The sequence below is a fragment of the Hyaena hyaena genome, unplaced genomic scaffold, assembly GCF_003009895.1.
Source record: "Hyaena hyaena isolate Hyena2069 unplaced genomic scaffold, ASM300989v1 scaffold_17, whole genome shotgun sequence".
Taxonomy (NCBI): domain Eukaryota; kingdom Metazoa; phylum Chordata; class Mammalia; order Carnivora; family Hyaenidae; genus Hyaena; species Hyaena hyaena.
In genome coordinates, this window is record NW_024080648.1 from 5,266,475 (window position 1) to 5,286,499 (window position 20,025).

The following is a 20,025-nucleotide window of genomic DNA, read 5'->3' on the forward strand; positions in this document are numbered from 1 at the left end:
AGTCTGGGAGGAGTCTAGGAATGGCTTTCCTTTTACTTTAATTCTTCAGGTGATTTTGAGGCACAGCCAGGTCTGGTGCAGAATAACAAAAGCCAGAATGTTAACTTAGCTACGCTACCTGGCAACGTTACCATTTTCAAGGAATGTTTTAAGCAAACAAAACAACAAAAATTGAACCTTCCTAAAAGAAAACATAATTTTCATTTTAAATGATAAACTGCCACGTAACATTCTTTGCACTCATTTGCTTCATTCTTCCTCATCCTTAAAGATTCAAAAGGTTGTCAACAAGAAGTTGAGGGAACGGTTCTGTCACAGACAGAAGGAAGTATCCGAGGAGAACCACAACCATCACAATGAGCGCATGCTGTTTCACGGTGAGCATAGGGACCACCGTTAGCTCTCTGGGCTTTTTTGCAAATTCCAGTAAAGTGAAGAGCGTATGTCATTGACCATAACGGTGTTGTGTTAAAAATGGGTGGTTTTGATTTTTTTAATTCCCTGTGGGTACTGGTTTTGTAATGCATTGCATGTTAGTACGGGCTTCCCAAGGCGTGCAGAATGAAAATAATTTAGCTGAAATTGTTCTAGAACTTCTGTTGCAAGTTGAGCCATCTAGATAGTGAAATCTTTTTATTACAGTTTAGCATAATTGTTCCAGTTTGTCCGATTATCTGTTTTTGTGTAAAGTAAGATTGCATGGAAAATCTATATTTTTAAAGCCACATTGTACTTTGGTATCTAAAAGCTCCTGCCATCTGCAGAATCCATATTACATCCTTGCTTGGCGAACACTGTGGGTCCCCGCTGAGATTCTAGTACAAGAGAATAATTTATGTAAGGTAGACCATCTTACAACTTCATTTATGCATTACTAATTACTTAATATTAACCTGCCAAATGCAAAATAATTTGCAGCTAATTGGGATTCTAGAGAAGATTTCAAAAACTGATCTTTCTGTGTTTATATTTTTAGGCTCTCCTTTCATTAATGCCATTATTCATAAAGGGTTTGATGAGCGACACGCATATATAGGAGGAATGTTTGGTGCCGGGATTTATTTTGCTGAAAACTCCTCCAAAAGCAACCAGTACGTCTATGGGATTGGTGGAGGAACCGGCTGCCCCACACACAAAGACCGCTCGTGTTATATATGTCACCGGTGAGCACCCTGCCCCCGTATAGTGGTTGCTGCCTCGGGTCACACATGGATTAGTTTCTCAGGCTCTGCCCATGTCACATGTTATCCTCAGTGTTGACAATGGATCACACGGGTTCGGGGTTGGATCCGAATAGCTGATCAACCTCTGTCCTAATAGGAGAAATGGCAGTACAATAAATAGCGGTGCTGGGAAACACCAGATATCTGTCAGCCAGTCGTAGGTTACGTTGAAACTCCCTCCACCTGGACTTGCTCCCTGAGCTTCACTTGCTCGGGTTCAGAGTCAGAACAAGAAAAGGTTGAGAGTTTCATCTCTCGAAGAACCTCTGGCTTTAGACACATTTGAACTAAGACACACAACTTCTGTAAAGAAGTTGAGTCTTCAATTTACTTCTGATGTTGTGAGCAGTGCTTTAAGGCAGGACATATAATCAGCCTTGAGAAGTCCAGTTTCAGAACATTAACTTTGGATTTCATAGTGAACAAATGAATATTGGCTTTTTAAATAGAATCTTAAAACTCAAATTCAAGAGAATGCTGGTACACTCTTTCTGAAGTCAGTGAAAAAATACCATTCTCTTCCCTACCATTGGAAAAAATACAAAAGAATTGTACATCACAAAGATTACAGTTGATTGCATTTTTCTTTTAACCAGATGGAAAGTCAGGTTAATTAGAGATCTTGTAATTCAGAGGAAAGTTCGAAAAGACCCAGATAGCCTTGAAATTTATTAGAGTTTTTGACCTTAAAGCTTCCTGCTTCCCTTTACTTTGAAAAACTTACAGCTGTCAGCAGTTCTAGGATGGATCTGGTATGTCCGAAGGAACCTTTCTATAGAAGCCGCCATGGTTAATAACACACAAAATTTCCCAGGGATACGTAACATGCAAAAACTCTGTGCTGCTGCACACCTATCCTAAATAAACAAAGAAATGAGCCTCGATGAAGACGAGCAGTTGCCCATGACAACTAGGCACATAGGTTTATGTCTGAGCCAGGATTTCCTAGAAAACAGAGCCCGAAGCTAAAGCTGATGTACCAGCACTTTCTTGGCAATACCGGGGAGGCAGGAACGAGGCCACACGAAGAAGTGAGGTGGAGATGGAGGCAGAGCAGGGGCTGTGAGATGCATCCGTGAGTTGGCCTGTTTCAGAACGAGTGCAGGTGGCTGCTCAGCCCATGAGACCGCGTCAGAGGTTGTGGGCACTGCTATGCCTCACAGGAGGGCGTCGTGGGAGGATGTCTGGCTCCTGTCTGGCTCTGGTCACTAGTTGCCCCACAGGATGTCGTGATCCCTGTGGCTGGGGCTGCTGCATCTGCGCCCACAGCTTCGTGGGCCGGTCCTGCATTTTCTCCTGCCTCCATGACTACAGGGAAGTCCAGGGCAGGAAGCAGAATCCAGGAGGTGGGGGCCTGTCATGTCAAGCTCTGCAGGACCTAAGGACTGGGAGTAGCCATGGCAGTGGGCCCGGCGGGCTGGGCGGGCAGGATCCAGTGACCTCCCCCAAGTGCTACCATAATGTGGAGACGGAGCTCAAACACCTCCCACTAATACAGAGCCGAACCTTTTCCTCTGGGACCTACGGGAGATGCAGCTGGTACCGAGCCGGCACTCCAGACAGCCATCAGTCACATCGTGCTAAAACAGCAGGCCCAGGCAGGACCCATTTATAGGGGGTCTGGCCCAGAATTAACTCAAAATAGTATCTCTGATTGGTTAGAATGCAGAGATCACACTCTGTAACTAAAAACAAACCATTTGACTGAATACTAACTGTTTTACACGTTTAACAGTGTGACTAATCTCACTGACTAAAGTGTTTGTAGTGTATATTAAAAGTTTGCAAACTTTTATTTTAAAGGGCCACATAATAAATATTTTAGGCTTCGCAGGCCGTATCATCCCTGTCACAGTGACTCACCTCTGCCCTTGTAGTGCAAAAGCAGCCGCAGATGACATGCAAATGAACGTGTGGCTTGTTCCAATAACATTTTCTTTACAAAAACGGGTGGCAGACTAGATTTAGCCCATAGGCCATAGTTTCTCAGCTCCTAGTTTATATAATACACTTTCTTCCCAGTCAACTTACTTTTTCTCTGTAATATTTAACATCTACTCCAATTGGTGTTTCACCCAAGTAGGATTCCCAGCCATACATTTAAGCTAAGTATTTTTGTAATTGATCCACTTTTATTATTATTTGTCTCATCCTAGTTTTTACTTCTTCCTAATGAGTAAACCCAATCTTAATTTCAGATGCAGCTGCCATTTGTTTATTTGCTTCAGGTTCCTCCTGTCCATCCTCATAAGAACTTAGTTTTTGCTAGTATTTCGCTTTTCCCACTAGTCAAAACTCTCCAGGTATTTTTCTGTCATTGGTTGTGTAACTAATTTGTGCCTGCTGACTGCTTCTAGTAAATCAGTCTGTCAAATCCCATCCCATTCCTCCTCACATTTGAAAGTGACATTTGAAACTATCTTGCCTTGTGTTAAATATTTTTTTTATAAAATCAACAAACCTAACACTTTTATCACTCTAAGATTGACTGCCTCCTTCAAAGCATCACTCCTTTCTTTCCTTTTCTTCTGTAGACAAATGCTTTTCTGTAGAGTGACCCTTGGCAAATCCTTTCTGCAATTCAGCACCATGAAAATGGCTCATGCCCCTCCGGGACATCACTCAGTGATCGGGAGACCGAGTGTGAATGGGCTGGCGTATGCCGAATATGTCATCTACAGAGGCGAACAGGTATGCTGTTTGTCAGATAAGCATAAATAAGCTGCTAAGATGTCAGTGCATGGAGAACTAAGAGCTTCCATTTAGAGAATTCTTTTTTTTCCTTTTTTAAAAATATTTATTTTAAAACTTTTACTACTTTTTTTTTACTGGGGGCAGAGAAAGAGGGAGAGAGAAAATCCCAAGCAGGCCCATGCTCACGATCAGTGAGGAGCCCTACACGGGGCTCAATCCTGCCACCATGAGATCATGACCTAAACCAAAGCCAAGAGTTGGACGCTTAACCAGTTGAGTCACCCGGGTGCCCCTAAAGAGTTTTCTGGATGGATGTACTTGCTCTAGACCAGTCACTGAGTTGAAGCTCTAGATTTCTGATCATGACACTTAACATAGAATAATAGCTTTCTGAGTTGAAAAGCTACAGTACATTAAATTCTGTAACTGCTTGAGGCTCCAAAGTAAAATTGTCAACAAAGCAGGGAAACTTTCTATCACTTTTCAGCCCAGTCCTTAACTCTCACAGTATTGCTAAATGCCTACCGATTTGTCTAAAAACAAAGATCAGTTTGTCTGAACTTAATTGAATTTCAAATGGATACCTTAACTACCCTGGTGGAGAAGAGGGGGGACAAAAAAGGGAAGGCAGAAATTAAATACAAGTAACATGAGATCAATATCTTATTATATGCTATCAGTTGTGGGCCAGATAGGATATGGAGTAAGGGTAGGAATTGCACACAAATCCTGAACTCCATTTAGTAGATAAGTTGATTGCGGGGAGTTAGGCAAAGCAATTTAACGCCTTTAGGTGCACTGTAGGATTGAGCAAATGAGTAAATGTATTGATGTTTGATTTGGGACCTGGGATTCTCATCGTGGAAGAACAGACTTACGAAAGTGCCGTAGGGGGGAGAGTAAGAATGACTCTGTAGAGATGGACTGAAATTGGAGGTATCAATAGGAACTCATCATTTTCAATATATGTACATGTGTGCACTTGTAAAAATACACATTATGTATAGGTATGTGTGTAAGAGTCTATGTAAGCGTATGTATGTATATGAGCATATATACACTTATATTTCTTAGCACTCTCTGCTGAAAACAAGGAATCCCCAATAGCTGTGAACACACTCAGACCTAGATCTTGGCCTCTAATACCATTCCCCGCTAAAAGGAACCCACCCTCTCTGGAGAAACAGCTAATTCCAGGGCTGAAGCAGAATAGAAACAAGTGAGTCTGGAACATCCTGTTTTGCCAGCAAGGAATGAAGTACTCAAAAATGTGGTGGGGGCATGTCACAAGGACACAGAGTTAGTATGAAGGGGCTCCCACTGGCCAAATCTGGAATAGTTGGAATACCAAAATAAGTACAGTAATAAATTTTAAACCACTGGGAAAAATATTTCGAAGTCATGATTCTATACTGATAACAAATAGGTAAATAAATGAAAGTGAAAAGAAGGCTTTTGCCTATAGTAGAAAGCCAAGGGCAGAGGAGGACATGTGGAGGGAATACTGGATTTGGGAAATCATCATCTTGAAACCACTGTGGCAAGAATCATAAATGGATGCTAAAGCTAGGAGATAATTTTGATTTAAAAAATGATATTTGCATGGTATTCTTATTAACTACAAAGGAGAAGAAAACAGTAATTATGCTTGGAGAAAGGGGCCAGTACTTTGACCAGATGATCAAAATTAACATCACCAGTGAGGGACAAATAGAAATAGAGTGTGCCTCCAGGTATATTCTGAGAAGGGCATATCATCTATGCAGTATTCAAGCCAAGAAGGCATAACCCTGGTCTAATCAAAATGAGAAATGTTCTAGTAAAAAAAAATCTGGGAATGGAGCACCTAAGTGGCTCATTTGATTAAGTGTCCAACTCTTGATTTTGGCTCAGGTGATGATCTCACAGTATGTGAGGTTGAGCCCCACATTGGGCTCCATGTGCTGAAAGCACAGAGCCTGCTTGGGATCCTCTCTCTCCCTCTGTCTATGTCCCTCTCCTGCTCATGATGCGCTCGCTCACGCGCTCTCTCTCCCTCTCTCTCTCTCAAAGTAAAGAAATAAACTTTTTTTTAATGTGGAAAGATTAGACTTTTCAGAAATGTAAATATGATAAAAGAGAAAGGCTTTAGAAACTTTCCAGATTAGAGGCATGAGGGTGGCTCTGTTGGTTAAGCATCCGCCTTTGGCTCAGGTCATAATCTCACAGTTCATGGGTTCAAGCCCCAGTGTCAGGCTCAGAGCCTGGAGCGTGCTTCAGATTTCTGTGTTTCCCTCTCTCTCTCTCTGCTCCTCCCCTGCTCGCACTCTGTCTCTCTCAAAAATAAAAAAATAAACTTTCCAGATTAAATGAAACCCAAGAGACAAGACAACTCACTTAAGGCCTTGCCCCCCAATTGAATCTGGTATTAGAAGAGAAACAGCATTATTAAATCCACTGAGGGGGCACCTAGACAGCTCAGGTGATTAGGCATCTGACTGTTCCTCTCTCAACTCAGGTCAGGATCTCACAGATCATGAGTTTGAGGCCTGTGTTGCAGTGTCAGTGCAGAGCCTGCTTGGGATTCTCTCTCTCTCTCTCTCTCTCTCTCTCTCTCTGCCTCTCCCCCACTCTCTCGCCATGTCTCAAAAATAAACTTTTTAAAAAATTGACCAAGAACATTGGAATATGAAGGATAGGTATTACGTCAGCATAAAATTATAGTTCAATCCTGTGCTTATGTAAGTGAGTATCCCTATTCTTAGGAAATAAATATTTGAGGGTTAAAGAACCATGATGATAAAGAACTTATTCTCAAGTGGCCCAAGAAAAATATGGGCCTCTGTCTGTCTCCTTAGTATATAGAGAGGTGGGGGAGGGCATACATAACAAAGCAAAAGGGGTAAATAAAAGCTTAACAATAGGTGGATAGGGGTAACGGGTGTATACAGGTGTTTGGATGGCATTTTCATTTTTGCAATTTAATATGTAAGTTTGCATTTTTTTCCAAATAAAAAGTTTTTAAAAACTGCCAAAGAACAAATTTGTCAAAATTTTCTGTGTAAATCAGAAACCCCATACTTGTAAAGAAAATGCTTTCACTTTGATCCAGCAATTCCACTTCTAGAAATTTGTGTTCATTATGATCAAATGATGACCACCACCAAAAAGAAACCCACAAAACCATACAAGGATGGCCACCACTGTTCTGGATTACCATAATGAAAATTTTAAGTTGCCTAAATATTCAACAAAAAGAATGATTAAATAGGTGTTAGTATGGTTATATGCCTGTGAGTTTAAAAAATATATATTTACAACATTTATGTTAAACAGAAGCAACCCCAAAACTTAAGAGCAGTTATCTCTAGATATTAAGATTTTAGGTGATTTCAGTTGTCTTCACTATACACTTTTCAAGGAAGTTACCTATAGTAAAAACAATGTATCTCATATTTGGGTGGAAAGAAATAATGAGGGCTACTTCAAAAATAATAGGTTTACCTTTCTGATAATTGCCGATCAATCATTTCCCCAGTAATTTGGCTTGATAACTTGTTTAGAATCTCTTGCTAAAAGAATTTTAGAGAATGATGTGGTCCAAATCTATTTGAAAGAAAAAGGTCCCTTCCACAATGAAATGCAGGTGATAGTAGTGTTACTTCAGGGAAGCACCCTTGTTCTTCCATATCGGGGTGTACTTGCCTGCATGGATATTGTTAACTGTATTGTCTGGTGACTGTCATTTTCCGTGTCCATTTTAGCAGTTGCTCCTAAAGTTTGCATGAAGTTTTCTTTTGCTAACTTGACTTCTTTCCTCTTAGTTACACCTTAAATCCTTTACCCTTAGTGCTAACACTTTCAAGAGCACACAAATGTCTTATTCAGAGGGTTGATTTAAGGAGTATCCTTCATCATTGGTGAGATTGTTTCTTTCTTTAGAATTGAAAAGATATGTTCAAAATTATGCTTGGAAGAAAAGTGGTTCTGGTTTTAGTATATGGCTGGACTCAAAATGTCAGAAGTATTTTTGTATGTTGTACTTTAAGCATCACATTAAATTAGCCCTAAAGGAGAGGTAGTCTCTGGCCATTGGTTGCTACTGAGATTTAGCCTTAATTTTACAGAAGTGACATAAACAATGTAGTTACTTAACCTGGAAAAGAGAAAATTGTACAATAATTTATACCATGATTTTCAAATACGTAAAATTATTCATGAGACCATGACTTCCTCTTCATCCCTGTGAAGAATAAACACAAAGTGTTTGAGTTTAGATAACAGTGGGGATTTGGATTAAGGAATGGCTCCTGAAAGGCAGTTAGTTACCAAAGTGGTTGTTGAATTTTTTTCTTACAGGAACTTAAAAAAAAAATACATTTCATGCTTTTAGGACCAGGGTGGACGTAAAGTGACTTGACAGGAAGTAACACTTGTTGGTTGGTCCTGTGCCCTTCTCGTCCTGCGGTGAAATGATTCCCTTGTCTTATGTCCCTCCGGACTTGAATGTCTGTAGTCAGTATCTCAGCTGCACACACAGTGCCGTAGCCTAACTGCAGGAATCAGGCCCTGGTCATTCATACCACTGGAGTCTTAGAATCTGCCTGCCTAAAATTGACATGTGACAGGGATCGCCTTAAATAGTGCGCCACCAAAATGTAAACACCAGCATTACCAACTCCTTTGCTTCAGCGGCTTTTCTGCAAGCAAAAAGAATGTGTCACACGAAGTATGGTAGATATGACATTTCGCCGGGACAAAAAGAAGTAGGAGTGTGCTTCACACTCATTTTTGACACTTGGCACATGCCAGCTTGGGTTATTTTTTAATTCTTCTTTTTTTGGGTCTGACTTATCTTCCCAAGCAAGCCTGGAAGCTCCTTGACAGCAAAGGACCTTATCTCACCGCAGGCTGCCTTTTATACACAGAGATGCTCAGTACATGTATATTGGGGGTGAATAGTTTTCTTGACCATTAAACCATCTCGTTGACTAGGCAGTTTGTCCATTTCTCCAGGAGTGCTTGAGCTTCCCTAGAGTGTTTATACCCAACTCTAGAATTAGGAGATTTGCTGACCTAGCCTATTGTAGTAACTAGTTAACCAAAATACCATTTAAAACCATTTCAGGAATTAAGCAGTGTTCAAATCATAATAAAATAAGACTACAAACTTTTTAGTTATGGAAGCTTCAGATTGGAAAGTCAGAAGAGATGAAGATTGTTAACGGTGTTATTCCAACTAGAGGTACTAAGAAGATAAGAAACCATTGCTGTTTTTAAGGCAAACCAGAGCAGACTAGAATTTCAGGAAAGAATATTATGAGTGATGGTGTTTCCTTACATGTGTACACAGTTACAACTTAAAAACATGTACATTTTTTGTTCTTTTTAGTCTTGCTGAGACCCTCTCAGGAGGGACTTGTCTTTAATACATCATCATCATACTGTGAATTGTGACGACTTATACATACTAGATTCTCAGTAGGCCAAACCCATTCTAAGATCTTTGTATTTAATCCTCACAAAAATCTTAGTATTATTACTGATCCCCTGTATAGATGAAGAAAGTGGAGGCAAAGACCTGTAACAGTTTCTGCCTCCTAAAAATCAGAGGTAAAATTAGAAAGAAGTAATTTAGTGAGTCAACTATATGTTTACTTCTGCATTTTAAGTATTCAACAGTCCAGGTTTTTTTCTTGTTTATCAGCTGTATTCTCTATGCTGCACTTTTCACCCCCACTACTTACTTAAATAACTAGAATGTTGTACCTCTTAATGCCTGTCCCCTATTTCTCCCGTCCCCTCGCCTCCTTCCCATTTGGCAACCACCAGCTTATTCTCTGCATTTGTGAGGCTGGGTTGGTTTGTTTTGTTTAAGTTTTTTTTTTTTAAGACTTTATTTAAATATCAGTCAGTTAACATACAGTGTATTCTTAGATTCAGGTGTACATTATAGTGATTCCACACTTCCATCCATCACCAGTGCTCATCACAACAAGTGCACTCCCTAATCCCCACCACCTATTTCACCCATCCCCTCACCCACTGCCCCTCTGTAACCATTGTTAAGGGTCTGTTTCTTGGTTTGTCTCTCCTTTTCCCTTTGCTCATTTGTTTTCTTTCTCAAATTCCACATATGAGTGAAATCCTGTGGTATCTGTGTTTCTCTGACTGACTTCTTTCATTCTAGCATTATGCTCTCAAGCCCCATCCACGTCTTTGCGGATGGCAAGCTTTCATTCTTTTTTATGGCTGAGTAATATTCCATTGTATATGTATATACCACTTCTTGTTTATCCATTCATCAGTCAGTGGACACTTTGGTATAATGCTGTTATAAACATCAGGGTACATATATCCCTTTGAATTAATGTTTTGTATTCTTTGGGTAAATACCCAATAGTGTGATTGCTAGATCATAGCGTAGTGTTTTTTTATTTTTTATTTTTTTCTATTTTATTTATTTCTGAGAGAGAGACAGAGACAGAGACAGAGACAGTGTGAGTAGGGGAGGGTCAGAGAGAGAGGGAGACACAGAATCGAAAACAGGCTCCAGGCTCTGAGCTGGCTGTCAGCACAGAGCCCGACGCGGGGCTCGAACCCACGAACTGTGAGCTCATGACCTGAGCCGAAGTCGGACGCTTAATCGACTGAGCCACCCAGGTGCCCCGCGTAGTGTTTTTTTTTAATTTTGTGAGGAACCTCCATACTGTTTTCCACAGTGACTACACCAGTTTGCATTCCCATCAACAGCACACAATGGCTACTTTTTCTCTACATCCTCGCCACCACCTGTTGTTTCATATGTTCTTGATTCTAGTCATTCTGACAGGTGTGAGGTGATATCTCATATAGTTTTTATTTGCATTTCCCTGATGATACGTGATAATGAGCATCTTTTCATATGTGTGTTGGCCATCTGGAAGTATTCTTTGGACAAATGTCTGTTCATGTCTTTTTCCTATTTTTTAAATTGGATTATTTGGTTTGAGGGTGTTGAGTTGCATGGGTTTTTTTATATATATTTTGGATACTAACCCTTTATCGGCTATGTCATTTGCAAATATCTTCTCCCATTCGATGAAATCCCAGCGGTTCATTTTTGCTTTTGTTTCCCTTGCCTCAAGGGACATACCTAGAAAAAAATTGCTATGGTCAGTGTTAGAGAAATTATTGCCAGTGCTCTCTTCTAAAATTTTTATGGTTTCATGGGGCGCCTAGGTGGCTTAGTCGGTTAAGCGTCCGACTTTCGCTTAGGTCATGATCTCGCAGTTCGTGGGTTCGGGCCCCGCGTCGGGCTCTGTGCTGACTGCCAGCTCAGAGCCTGGAGCCTGTTTCAGCCTGTGACTCCCTCTCTCTCTGACCCTCCCCTGCTCACGCTGTCTCTCTCTCTCTCTCCTAAAAATAAATAAAACATTAAAAAAAAATTTTTTTTAATTTTTATGGTTTCAGGTCTCACATTTAGGTCTTTAATCCATTTTGAATTTTATTTTTGTGTATGGTATAATAAAGTGGTTCAGTTTCTTTTTTTTTTTTTTTTGCATGTTACTGTCCATTTTTCCCAACACTGTTGAAGAGATCATCTTTTTCCCATTGGATATTCTTGCCTGGTTTGTTGAAGATTAATTGACCATATAACTGTGGGTTTATTTCTGGGTTTTCTGTTCTGTTCCACTGATCAGTGTGTTTTTGTGCGGGTATCTTACTGTTTTTGTCACTACAGCTTTGTAATGTAGCCTGAAGTCTGTGATGCCTCCAGCTTTGCTTTTCTTTTTCAAGATGACTTTGGCTGTTCAGAGTCTTTTGTGGTTCCTTTTAAATTTTACGATGGTTTGTTCTAGTTCTGTGAAAAATGCTTTTGATACTTTGATAGGAATTGCATTAGATATATAGATGGCTTTGGGTAGTGTAGACATTTTAACAATATTTGTTCTTCCAATCCATGAGCATGGAATGGAATGGAATGTCTTTCCATTTCTTTGTATCATCTTCAGTTTCTTTCATTAGTGTTTTATAGTTTTCAGAGTATAGGTCTTTCACCTATTTGGTTATAAGCTACCTTCCTAGATATCTTTTTTTTTTTTTTTTTTAAATATTTTTATTTATTTCTAGGAGAGAGAGAGACAGCGTGAGCAGGGGAGGGTCAGAGAGAGAGGGAGTCACAGACTCTGAAGCAGGCTGCAGGCTCTGAGCTGGCAGTCAGCACAGAGCCCGACGCGGGGCTCGAACCCACAAACCGCGAGATCATGACCTAAGCGAAATTCGGACGCTTAACCGACTAAGCCACCCAGGCGCCCCCTTCCTAGATATCTTATTATTTTTGGTGCAGTTGTAAATGGGATTGTTTTCTTAATTTCTCTTTCTGCTGCTTCATTGTCGATGTATAGAAATGCAACAGATTTATGTACATTGTATGCTGCAATTTTACTGAATTCATTTACCAATTCTAGCAGATTGGGGTGGAGTCTTTAGGGCTTTCTAAATACAGATAGTGTAGAATATAGCATAGTTTGTCATCTGCAAATAGTGAAAGTTTTACTTGTTCATTGCCAATTAGGATGCCTCTTACTTCTTTGTGTTATCTGATGGCTGTGCTACGACTTCCAGTACTATGTCGAATAAAAATGGTGAGAGCAGACATCCTTGTCTTGTTCCTGATCTTACGGGGAAAGCTCTCGGTTTTTACATTATTGCGGATGATGTCAGCTGTGGACTTTACATATATGGCCTTTTTTATGAATATTAATACCCTGGCAACCCAAGAATGAATCCCACTTGATTGTGGTGAATGACTTTTATAATGTATTGTTGGATTTGGTTTGCTAGCATTTTCTTGCGTTTGTTTTGTTTTGTTTTGTTTTTTAGATTCCATATATAAGTGAAAGCACTGTGGTATTTTTCTTTCTCTGCCTGACTTACTTCACTCAGGAAATACCTCTAAGGCCATCCATATTGTCCCTAATGGCAAGATCTCCTTTTTTTTTAATGGCTGAGTAATATTCCATATATACACACACACACATATATATACATATATACACACACACACACACACGTATATACACCACACCTTTATCGTTTCATCTGTCGATGGACACTAAAGTTGCTTCTTGCTTGGCTACTGTAAATAGTGCTGCAGTGAACATAGATGTTCATATATCTTTTTAAAGTCCAGGTTTTTTTATCCTTATTTAAATTATTATTCCATATCTATATACAAGTAATTTGTAAGTCAGCATTCAGCAAATTATTTTTGGGCCCAAAACATTTACCTACCCACAGATACTAGTTTCCATCCCAAGAGTGCTCTGAAATACTGCATCTAGCTGTCTCATTATATTTAGGGTTGAAGACTCCTCTGTTGTGCACATGGGTATTAAGGGGTTTTGCCCCCCACTCAGTTGTCTTAGTAATGACTTCTGGTGACGGTCTGTAACAACTTCCCCTAAGAAGTACTCTTCTCACTCCAGATACTGAGCCTTTCATTATGTACTACAAGAAAAAGAGGAAAGAGAGAATTTTTGGGGTAGAGGGTCTAAATCTGAACCATTACGTTACCTGTAAAAGTTACCTTTCATTAGTTACCTTTTAAAACATTATCTCCAGACTGTTGCCTCTACTCAACTAGTGACTCCACAGGCCTCACTCTTCCTCCTTCTCGTGCAGTACGTTCTGTTTGTGATTCATTAGTTGGAAATTAATTTGAAATCGATTTGGCCAAATTACTCTTTGACTTAACAAACTGTATTAAACATATGCTATGTGACAGAGAGAGATTTTCTCCCGCCTTAGCTTTCCTGTGAGTGGCTTGTGCGTGACAGGTGAATGCAACACTTTAAAGTACTCAAAGTGGAGATAACATTAAAACGGTTCTCCAGATCAGAGGGTCTGTATATGTTTATGTACAAGAGACAGGTAGATCGTGTGTGTGTGTGTGTGTGTGTGTGTGTGTGTGTGTGTGTGTGTGTGTGACTTAAGCACCTATTGATTGGCTGGCCTCTGCAGGATTTTGGGTCTATATAGAATCGTGATGGTGAACTACGGCCTCTGAGACACCCACGTGCTATCATACCCGCTGAAGGAGTGCTTTGTTCCCTTACTGTCCTCTGCAGGCCTACCCAGAGTATCTCATCACGTACCAGATCATGAAGCCAGAAGCTCCTTCGCAAACCGCCACAGCCGCAGAGCAGAAGACCTAGTGAAGGCCCCCCGGGGAAAGGCCAGATCGGATTTAAACTTGGGACTGGATTACAGTGGATTGTTTCCAACAAAATCAATACTCCGTAAATCCCTGACAGCCTAGAAATAAGCTGTTTGTCTTTTATAAAGCATTGCGATAGTGATGAGGATAGTATGAGTAACTGATACATACTCAACTGCTACTGTTCCCTTTGAGGAAATGTTTACAGGGGCGGCCTTTTGACATATCTCAGGCTCATTTGCATTGCAATTGTCCATTTCTCAAACAAGATTGCCTTGATCTGGTCTTGGAAATGGAAAAAAAAACATAACATGTACTTCCCCAAATTTCACAATATACACACTACGTTTGCTTTGTTATATATGGCACGTGTATGTAACAAATACATATGTCAGGCTCATTTTAAATGTTTTCTAAACATGCATCATTCTTTTTCTTTTCCCTTTTGTTTTTTTTTTTTTTTTTTGGTGTGTGCGTGTGTTTTTGTTTACTTTGAAAATGAGCCAGAGCCTTCTCGAGGATATTTTGCACAAAGTCACACTGACTAAAATCATTAGCAACGCAACACAAGCTTCTGGCTGAGCGAGACTTAGTTTCCCCTTTTTTTTTTCACTTTGATCTATTTCCTATCTGTACTTCTTACCATTGTGAATCGGGTTGGGAAGGAAAAACATCAGGTTTTAGTGTCCTCTTATAGGGGAAAGGCACAAAGGTCAGACTGACTTAGGAGCATGCAGGCTCAGAGAAGGCATGGAAGCTTCTGGTGGGCCCTGCTCTTTCCTTCTCAGCCTGCCTGGGGGGCGTTGGGAGGGAGGGTGCCTAGTGCGGAGAGCGAGGAGAGTGCAGCCAGGGAAAGGGCAGTGCGTGGGGGCCCCCACTGACACGTGGGAGGACCTTGGGGTTCCAGGATAGGGGTTCCAGGATATCGCTGCAGGAAAGGATCCCAGGGCCTCCTCAAAGAAAAAGTACTTCTCTTGCTTGACCCGGACTGCCAGAATAGTCGCCCCCAAAATTAGCTGCCTTATTTCCAAATTCAGTGGAATTATTATACTTCATTAGAGTCACAAAAATCTTTATGGTTTCTCCAGTCCAGAAAGCTAGGATTCACATCCTCCTTAGTAGATAGATGCGCAGGGACGGTTGCATTTACTCCAGATTGGGGGTTATTTTGAGTGAGGTGCTTCCGGTAGTTTACAGAGGTCCCTACACTACATTTTCAAACCATTTCTTCAAACTTCTCAACAGACAAGGAGAATACTGAAACCAAAGCTCTATTCGGTTATTTTTGTAATTGCAGTGGAGAAATACTGTACTGTTTCTGCAGGAAATTACTACTTTGTTTTGCGTGTTTTAATCAATATTTGCCTGGTGCACATCAATGCTCGTAAAAGATTACCCATTCCAGTTTTTACACTCGCCCTTTTCACCTGAACTAAATATCAAATTGGCTGCATAACTCACTTACTTTGACATGCCGTTCATCTGCTCAGCTTTGAAGCAAAAGTAACATAAATGTGATTAGAGAAAAAAAGGAAAAACAGTGTGACACAAACTTGCCGTTTCAACTTCAAGTTCTGGAAACGAATTTGTTTTTTTATGCAGGCTGATTAGGCTGTGACCTCAGTTAATCTCCTGAAGGAAAATAAAATGGTTACCTGCAAAAATTCTAGAATAGGCTCTTAAAATATGCACTTAGCTTTCTTTTTGGCTTACGTCCAGCACTAGAACTAGGCATCAGGAACTAGTTTGAGTTTTATAGCAGAATCTTGCATGGGTCCTCAAAATGAAATCAAGAATTAACCTCAGTCGTTGCTTCTGTTGAAGTTTTAGTGACCCTTGCTGGGTGTCCGTGTCTTGGCTACCTGTGTAATAGCACTAGAATTCCATACGAAGCTTCGGAGTTTAATATTTGTTAAGAGGGCTTTTTTCCTCCTTTCCTTCTTTTTTTCTGTGACAACGGGTCGGAGGAATGGCATCCGTATCGTTTTCAGTAGCTGTGAAAGTGGATGACACTTGCCTCCTCACTTAGAAATAGTTTAAAATGGTAAAACATGGCTGTGATTTTTAGTTCAGTAAAAGGGTTAATATGGTATAGATACCAAAAGCTTTATGGCTTTATTAAAAAGATAAGCCGCTGTTCAACTGTGGTTATATGTTGTTTCCATCGTACTAACTAGATTAATGGATGTGTTAAACTTCAGCCTCACACTCGAGAAGTCAAACTGTGGTTCAGTATCTAACCTGCCGACGTTCTGTATCCGATGCTGCGTGTGCCGAGTAAAGGTACTTGTGTAAGGAAGACACTGCAGTGCTTGTAATGATTCCAGTGTATAGTCGTTGTCGAAAGAATGTGTATCTATTATTCATCTGCTAAGAGAATGGGTTAGTTCATATTTCACAGGAGCCAAATACATTTTTTCAAAACTTGAAAACCAAAGGTCATCATGAGTGCCCACAAGTTAGTAACAGTTGATTCCATTTGGAACTTCCATCCATAGCAGCGTGAACATCCCTTTGGAATATAAAAGCATGGCATTCACTTAGGCTGAAATCCATTTGCTGTCTTGCACGTGTACTCTAGAGGAGCGCTGGCACCTGGAGGACTCCAGTGTGGCCTCCCCTGAACTTGCCCTTATGCTTTCCCAAACCGAATGGAAGAGAGGATCTGAACACCTCCGCCAGCCTTACTGCACTTCTAAAGGCAAATCTTCCAGCGCGACGCTGCCGGTTTCCTGGGTATTGCCGGCTGCGTTCTTCGCTCCTAAGTTGAGGGCCCTGGACACTCCTTGCACTTGGCCTTCTTCCCTCTTCCTCAGGTTGCTAGTCTGGAACTATAAGTAACTCCCGTAGTTACCTTTGACCCCACTCACTTTCCTCCTTTCTTCATCTTGAGTCTTGCAAAAGGAGACTGTACTTCTGCTTCCGTAGCACAGCCGGGTCCAGTAGGAGGCTCCCCGGGGCTTTGCTCCGGAGATTCTGCCAGTTTGTTAACAAACGTCAGCGTGGAAGCCAGAGTTTTACTTCTATGCAAAATATTAACAGTACAACCAGAATTCTTATTTACCTTTTCCTTCTTGCAATTTGGAATTTCTAGCTTTTCAGTAACATAAGTAGAATACGTAGTATTGGGAGGTTTTCACGACAGCCTCCTGGTGCCCCTTGAGCTTGATGTCAGCGGCTAGATTAGCTTCCTTTTGCTCTCAAAATAGCAAAGTGCATTGACATAGAGAAATGCCTGAACATGGCAAATGAAGTAATAGAGATTAATATTCTATTATTATAGTCTTTATACAAAAACTGACACCTCGGTGTGTTCTGGAAGAGCAGCAGTGGAAGGCACTAGATTGCCTGGGTTGTTCTTTATGCCAGTCCAGCTGCCAAGTGCACAGGGGCCGGTGGCCATTGCTTGCCCTCCCTTCCCTACATGCACGCTCCCCCAACCCCTGTAAGCAGCCTGGCGAACAGAAGTGGGGTGTGTGCCCACGCACCTCGCCTCCAGTGTGGCCAGAGCCCACTCGTATGATCACGTGTGCTAAGCGGCCTTCTTGCCATGTTTTCCGTCGGGCAGTTTTCTTCCTTCCACGGGGCTATAGACTTCGGTCATTTGGGGAACACTCCAAACCGACATTAAGATAGGGTCCCCCGTGTTAGAAATTCACTTAAAGACTAAACTTAAACTTGTTCGATGTCAAATCAGTGACAGAAAAAGGAAAAGAAAGTAATGGGGACGATAACATGTGAGCTTTGATCGGACACAGCACGTGAATAGGAAATGGTTTCCTGAAAAGCCGCCCTAAAGCATGAGGCACCTTGGGATACCTTGTGCATTCTGAAATTAATAGACAATTAAGTGTTTCTTCTTAAGAAAGAAAAAGCCTTAACTATGGCAGAAACTTTTTAACCTTTTATAGTCTAATAAATAAGAAGTTGGAATTCCATTTCTTAGTGTTTGAAAGGCGTCAGTCGGGTGTGTCTCCATGTATGTACGTCACACCCATAAAGCTGATGTGATGAGGGTACCTATTTCACAAGTAATGGCTCCCTTAGATGCCAAGGAGCAGATCTAATCAATCCCTCCCGATTTCTCCATGCTTGAAGTTCCTGGACAAGCAGATATTCTGGTTTAAAGAAATGCTAGCAAGATTTCGAAACCTAGTCAGCATTAGGAGAGGGGAGGGGGTGGACACAGCAGCATCTCATGAAGTGATACCATGTGGTACCTGAGCGGTGCCCAAGCTGTTTTCTCCTCATAAGCCATGGTTATGAGTGAAGGGCAGTAGGAAGCTCCAGATTTTATGCCCCAGGAGACCAAACCCGCTCACAGTGTGACCAGTTTTCTACATCTGCCAGAGGTCCCGCCCCCTTTGAAATAACATTCACGCCGCACAGGTGACTGCATTTGGACTCTTCCTTCATTCAGGTTTTCTTTTCTGCTTTATGCTGTCGCTCACCTGACCACTCTTCTTTTCAAACAGATTTCTTGTGCTCCACAATTCAGATCGTTTTGCTACTTTTACATCTCTCTGTGCATTTCCGCAGGCAGCCCTGAAAGCCCTTTGTTGATTGAGAGTGTTTGCAGAGAAACGCAGGAAAACTCTGGTAGCGGGGTATCTCTCACACTCCCATGCCCACCCCACCCCCAAGGTTCAGGATGAGGAGCTAGAAAACAGCAGTAGGAACAGAACCAAAATCTTTGAGATTAATAGCCTCAACCTAGAAGGTGACCTTGACCCTATAACCATTGTATTCATCACACAAAATATTTAAGCTCTTCATGTGCATACAATACCTGCTTCTGCTTCCATTGTTTCAGGATCAGCTGTCTTAGTTGTAGTAGTATTTGTCTTTGATAGCTGCACACTCTAAAGGTACTTTTATCAGTGAGGTTTCTCAAAAACATTTACAAAACCAGCTTTGAGGAAATCTAAGAGTGTTTCCCGGCAACAGCATTTGGAGTAGTGATCGTACGATCCCATTGTGACCTTGGTCTGTGTGCGTTACCATCGTAGTGACTCCTTGGCTCATTATCGGTGTTGTTTTTATTTTTAGTCTCTCTGTGACCCACCAGTGGCAGGGGGGTTCCAGTCCCCTCGCTTTGCTTTTTTGCATTCGTCCATGTGTAGGATTGCCAGGTGAAACACAAGGCACCCAGTTACATTTGAATTTTAGATAAATAATTTTGTAGTTTAAATATGTTTCATGCACTATTTGGCACATATATATATATGATGATAAATAAAAAATGTTTCTCATTATCTGAAATTCAAGAATCCTGGCTTTTCGCTTTGTTTTATTTTGTTTTACTGAATCTGGCAACCCTATCAACTGGGTCCTGGGAAATCGCTTACAGCATGTAAATTCTTCTAGTCTTTACTGTCTTTCACGTGGAACAGAAGACCTTTTTTCCTCGCCTTCTACTTTCCAAATGAGGGCATCAAGGAACGTCACCTGCCTGCATGGTGGGTTTCTATTTAAGACATCTTTATGATTATATTTAACCTGTAACTGTGCTTTGGCTAAATGTCTAACAGTACTTGTAACTGTTTAATATTCAATAAAAACATTTTTAAAATATGCCGTGTACGGACAGCGGTTAGCCCTGGAGTGCCTTCATTTCCCTGCTTGTCCATTGCAGCCTGACCACCCTAACACAACCGGCCTGACACGGTCAGGACACAAGTGCTCCTCTTGCCGCCGTCTTGCTCAGATCTGTGCTGCAAGCGCCGTATCCACACGTCTAAGCTCGCATGGGAGTTAGTGACGTACCGCGGTCAAAGGGAAAGAAGCACGGGTTCCTTTTAAAAATATCTCTGCAATGAAGGGGCCCGGGCTCCGGCGGCAGGCCTCACGCCAGCCCCTGGGGCAGCTCAGACGCCCTGCACAACTTCTGTGCCGAGACTCCCTGCCTCCACCACTCCCAGCATGATG

The 20,025-nt window shown here is 41.3% G+C and overlaps 1 protein-coding gene across 1 annotated transcript in view; it reads left to right on the plus strand.

The window, feature by feature from the left end:
* Nucleotides 1–19,671, plus strand: part of TNKS (tankyrase) — a 211,365-nt gene extending 191,694 nt beyond the window's left edge. The window contains exons 24-27 of the mRNA XM_039220634.1: nucleotides 272–377; nucleotides 977–1,163; nucleotides 3,758–3,914; nucleotides 14,009–19,671. Of these exons, the coding sequence (XP_039076565.1) occupies nucleotides 272–377; nucleotides 977–1,163; nucleotides 3,758–3,914; nucleotides 14,009–14,095 (537 nt within the window). The 3' untranslated portion in view covers nucleotides 14,096–19,671. The remainder of the gene's footprint in view (nucleotides 1–271; nucleotides 378–976; nucleotides 1,164–3,757; nucleotides 3,915–14,008) is intronic.
* Nucleotides 19,672–20,025: the final 354 nt, after the last annotated feature.